This window comes from Oncorhynchus gorbuscha, linkage group LG07 (assembly GCF_021184085.1).
Source record: "Oncorhynchus gorbuscha isolate QuinsamMale2020 ecotype Even-year linkage group LG07, OgorEven_v1.0, whole genome shotgun sequence".
In the NCBI taxonomy this organism is placed as follows: Eukaryota; Metazoa; Chordata; class Actinopteri; order Salmoniformes; family Salmonidae; genus Oncorhynchus; species Oncorhynchus gorbuscha.
This window is the reverse complement of record NC_060179.1, coordinates 26470197-26475381: the sequence shown is the minus strand read 5'-3', so window position 1 is coordinate 26475381 and position 5185 is coordinate 26470197. Positions and strand designations below refer to the sequence as shown.

Here is a 5185-nt window from a genome sequence, read left to right as displayed (position 1 = left end):
CCTCCAATAGTGTATCCGTTAAAAAAACGGTTATATAGCGACCACAAGCGGCTATTCAGGCTAGGCTACTACGAAGGATGCTCTTATCTGCTGAGACGCATGCATTGGACACCTGCATGACGAAACTACTATTTTGGAAAGAAGTAACCTGCAAACTGCCAAACCTCGGTTTGTAGTGTTAAAATATCTAGAAGTAAAAGGTTTTTCAAGACGGTAAGGTCACAAAGGCTCATTAGTGGCTCTATATTGCTGCCTAGTTTGCAGTCATTTGCATCCATCTTGAAAGGTTAATTATCGCGCATAAAGAAATGGTAGCATATTATAATGCGTTGACACAATACAACCAACGGTTTAAAGTCATATCTTTGTGCTAAAACATAGTAATTTTACAGATTTGTTTATATTAAACACGCCTACGTAATGAATATACTGCTATAGTAAGTAAATTATTACTGAAAGATCAAATGCATTGTCCTTTGTACGCAACTTTCAGTTGTAATAATTAACTGTGTAACTAATGAATAGTTAATAATAATGACTCACTGACTGTAATGTAAAAGCCTATATTTTTACTGGTTTTACTACTTTTATGAATTTGAGCATCTGAGTAAATTTGACAAATCTCTAGGTAGGTGTATGGGTAGGCATCTCCATGGAAACCTCAAGCGCGTGTGTGTGTGTGTGCGTGTGCACCAGACACATGCCTGGGGTCAAGGTTAGTGGAGGTTTAAAGTTATTACTCAGAGGGCATTTTATGTGTTATTTTAGAAAGTTATACCAAACAATGCATTGCAACACTGGCCATGCCTTCTTCTTCCCTATCTCCCTCCCAAGTAGAGACTAGCGATGTCCTCTGTGTGGCAACAGGAGCCGATAGTGTACTCCCCCAGTGTAGAGATCGATTCCAGCACCGTGAGGAGGAAGGCCCGGGTGGGTTCCTCACAGCACTGGCTAAAGCAGGAGCATGACCTGGAAGTTGTCAAGTGGGAGAGCATGACCTCTGGGGCAACTAGCGATGTGGAGCAGGACAACACACCCAGCAGTGCTGTATCCAGTAAGAATGCCTTAAGATGACTTTATTACCCATAATCCATGTATTGTCCTAGATCTTCCAGTGGGTTGTGTGTATTCACACACTGGTGGCTGATATGTCCAATAATACTACTGTATTACTACTGTATAATAATACTTTGGTTCATTAATAATACATGTATGGCGTCAGTGTGCAGCTAGCTTCTATTTCTCACTGCTAATGTATCATGTTCCCAGGGGTGAAAGTAGACATAACAAAAATGTTTTATGGGCCTAATCATAGAATTACATATAGAATCCATATGAAATCATATCTGTTACACAGAACACCAAAAGGCAGGCGTCATTAGGCCAGAATGTATGCGTCCACTGCTGTCGTTGCGCATCTTCGTGTCGGCCACTCATCTTTGCCTTGGCAAAATGTTTTTTAAAATGTTGTCGAACCACATCGCATTTTGGAGCGTAGGCTGTACCACCCGTTTTAAAGTCCATTCGCTAACTGTTCATGCCTCTGACATGCAGTAAATATAAAAAGGGGTGTAATAGCCTACAGTTTTCTTTACATTTTTTAAAAATGATTATGATATGCTCATGTTATACCGGTACAGCATACTACCACTATTTATTTTTTAAATTCACCTTATTTTCACCCCTGGGTGTTCCTCCAGCGGCCTCCCAGCCTGAGGGCAGCCTGCCTCCCCGGGTCATGCTGACCATCACCAAGCTGCAGTGCATGCTGGAAGGTAAACAGGAGCGCATTGCTGCCCTGGAGAGACAGGTGGAGGACCTGCAGCAGGACAGGAAGTTCCTCAGGAGCCAGATTGAGAACCTGACCAGCCAGCGCTCTGTCCCAACCTTCACTACCACCGCCACTTCAGCCGCTGAAGGTCAGTGCCCCCAGTCCCGAATGGTGCTGTTGTTACAGTGGACTGGACAGCGGAATCTGTGTGTATTTTTAAATGGGGATTTGTATGTTATCATAAGGACCTAATTCAGTGTTAAATACTTATTTACCTCTATTTTATACTGTATCTCCATATAATGTAAGAAATAAGTGAAAGGTGGGAAATAAAAGCGGATCACTCCGTCTTGTCTCATCACAGCACCTAAAGCGGGGAAGTCACTGTATTCCGAACCCAAACCCCGGAAGAGAGAGAGGGTTGCATCATCCAGCTCTTCCTTCAGTAATGAAAGTGGCTCAGAAATGTCTGTCTCCACCGTTATGTCCGGAGCCTCGAGCGACCACAAGAAGCGGAGACACCACAAGGACAGGAGGAGAGGAAAGAAAGGGAAAGACTACAGCAGGAAGAGAGGTATGCTAAAAAAGGGTTTTCTTATCATGCCTATGAGTACTGTACAAGTTCGCTTTCAGCATCTGATCGGTTTGTACTTTTCCCATTCATTTTTAAAAATCGTTCTGCCCACAAATAATAAACAAATCCATCTGATAGTATTGACTCAGTTAGCCAGCAGCATACCACACTGTATCTCACTGCTGGCTGCACTCTGAAGCTAAGCAGGGTTGGTCCTAGTCGGTCGCTGGATAGAAGACCAGATGCTGCTGGAAGTGGTGTTGTAGGGCCAGTAGGAGGCACTTTTTCCTCTGTTCTAAATAACAATATCCCAGGGCAGTGATTGGGGACATTGCCCTGTGTAGGGTGCCGTCTTTCGGATGGACGTTAAACGGGGGCCCTGAATGTCTGTGGTCACTCAAGATCCTATGGCACTTATCGTAGGGGTGTTAACCCCGGTGTCCTGGCTAAATTCCCAATCTGGCCCTCAGACCATCATGGCCACTTATTCATCCCCAGCTTCCAATTGACTCATTCAACCTCCCCCTTCTTCCCTGTAACTATTCCCCAGTCAACTTACCTTGTAAAAATAGTTATTGTTTGAAAAGTATCAAAACGTCGGGAACTATATTCAACATTTCATCATATAATTGTTATAATAATGTTAGAATTAAATGTTCAGAATATGTTTTTATACTAAAATATTGATTTGAGAGATCAAGCCAAAGCCTTTTAGTGAAATGTAGATGCAAATTAAAGCAGCAACTAAAAAGAGCAATTGGATTGTTTTTGACTGGATCCACGGAGATGCAATACCAATTTTCTTTAAGACAAAAGGGTAAGTTGTCTTCCTCAACATTGAACCATTTTTCAACTCTTCAATCCCCACATTCCAAATCAGTTTTCATACAGTTCAGCACTTCTCGCACAGACATACCATCTTCCCCTTCCTCATTGTCTCTCTCTCTTCTCCTCAGCCACTGGCGTCCAGTACGTGATCCACCGCTACAAACAAGTCCTCTCGGCCTTCATTAAGAAGAAGAGCATGAGTGGCGCTTTCCGTCACTACGGCATCGACAGGAACACTATTGCCAACACGGCGTCCATCGCTGAGCTCTACTTGTCAGCCAAGGAAACCCTGCCGCTGGTGGGGATGTTCCGCCCACGAGAGGAGACCCTGGTGAGCTACGCCCAGAAGTGTGCCCTAGTCATTGAGACTGACGTGGCGTTAGCCAGGAAGATTGAGCAGATGAAAGCCACAGGGGAGCTCCTGCCCATCACTGTGAAAAAGACTAGGGTCATGCACTCTGCTCATCAACAGCTAGGGGGCACTGCCGAGAGCCTGTTAATGGGCTGATGATGTAGCTAGGGGGATTTGAGGGGTGAGTTGGACTGGAAGTGAAGAACAATTGTTTGACAGATTGGAGACATATTTCATTTAAAATTGGGGTCCTGGGTTGATATAATCACATGAGAAGGATTTCTCTGCCTCTCTTTATTTATTGCAATGTAACTATTAGTGTATCTAGAATGCCTTCTTTAAAAGTAATGATTGTTTTTCTATCGTTTTTTGATATCGTATGAATAAAATATTCAACAGGTTTAAGCTGGGACACTTCACACATGTTCCCAGAAGACCATTTCTTTTTGCTTAGGAATTTTCCTCACTCAATAATTGCCATTCATTCATAGTGGTCTGTGCTGAACAAACACGGTACTAAACAAACACAGTACTGAACAAACATGGTACTGAACAGACACGGTAGCAGCTAGCCATAGCCACAGAATGGGGTTTCCCTGTAGCATACATGACTTACACCAGTAGAAGTAGTGACTTTTGTTTGACAGTGTTTTTCCCTGGAAGTATCCCTCTATATTTGACTTAATGTTGATAATAACTCATCTGAAGATTCCATATTGCTGCCCTTTCCCTTGCAGACCCAAGGACAAATAGACAGTAAACTCATTGTGATGGTCAGAAATTACACATAGCTGAATGGTTATCTTTGACGGAGACTAGAAATATGTGATGAGAAACCTCCACCAGATGGCACTGCACTCACTTCAATGGATGTTTACACCACTACTTCTGTAATCCTGAGTACATTTTCCAGGAGTATTTTTCCAAAATGGTGGACACTATGTCTGCTTCCAGAGAGCACTTTGATATTATTTTATTTCTTGCACCTAAGTATTTATTTGGTTTGATATTTTGCAAACCACACAGTTGGTATGTGTATACTGATGCATTTGGAACATGCTGCCATTTTTAGGGCTGTGATTTACACATTGACTTAGCTTAGTAAAATATTGCGCTTTTTAAGTGTTTTAACTCACAACCTTCAGAATTTAGGAGAATAAAATAGAATACCTGATATTAATTGATGGTGTGAACAAGCGTTGAACTACTGCTAGTCCTACCTAGGGATGGGATATCCAATGTACTGTTGTGAATTATAATTGCTAATATGGACAATTCTTCTGTTGACACTGGGCTATATTCACTTTTTGTTTCAAGTTTGTTCACTTATCTCTCAAACTATGATTCTTCAAAACATATTTTACTTCTTTGAATGGTTTGAGAAATAAAGCTTTTAGCAATACTCTTGTGCAGTTTTGAATGTTCTTGGCTGTACCTCCTTGTATTTGTGACATCACATCAACATTATCTCATGACCAATCATTAGAGTTCTACAGTAGAGTACTCAGACCTGTGGGCTTTATTTGTATTTTTTATGTCCACATGTGCAATATCAAGCCCATTCCATACCATCACATGTGCTCACTTGTGTACTAATTTGTTTTCCCACCTTGAGGATAAGTTATGCACTTCATACTTGCTTAAGCTTTTCTGAGTCTTG

At 41.9% G+C, this 5185-nt stretch overlaps 1 protein-coding gene across 4 annotated transcripts; it reads left to right on the top strand.

The window, feature by feature from the left end:
- On the top strand, positions 1-4930 carry zgc:174877 (uncharacterized protein LOC570025 homolog). 4 transcript variants are annotated; one of them, XM_046355067.1, is made up of 5 exons: positions 1-168; positions 835-1054; positions 1701-1919; positions 2136-2345; positions 3302-4930. In XM_046355067.1, exons 2-5 carry the CDS (start codon positions 847-849, stop codon positions 3679-3681), a joined length of 1017 nt encoding a protein of 338 aa, XP_046211023.1. In that variant the 5' UTR covers positions 1-168; positions 835-846; the 3' UTR covers positions 3682-4930. The 4 variants fall into 4 exon arrangements, with proteins under 4 accessions (XP_046211023.1, XP_046211021.1, XP_046211022.1 ...); XM_046355065.1 differs by having other exon boundaries at positions 1-213; XM_046355066.1 differs by having other exon boundaries at positions 2-168; positions 838-1054.
- Positions 4931-5185: the final 255 nt, after the last annotated feature.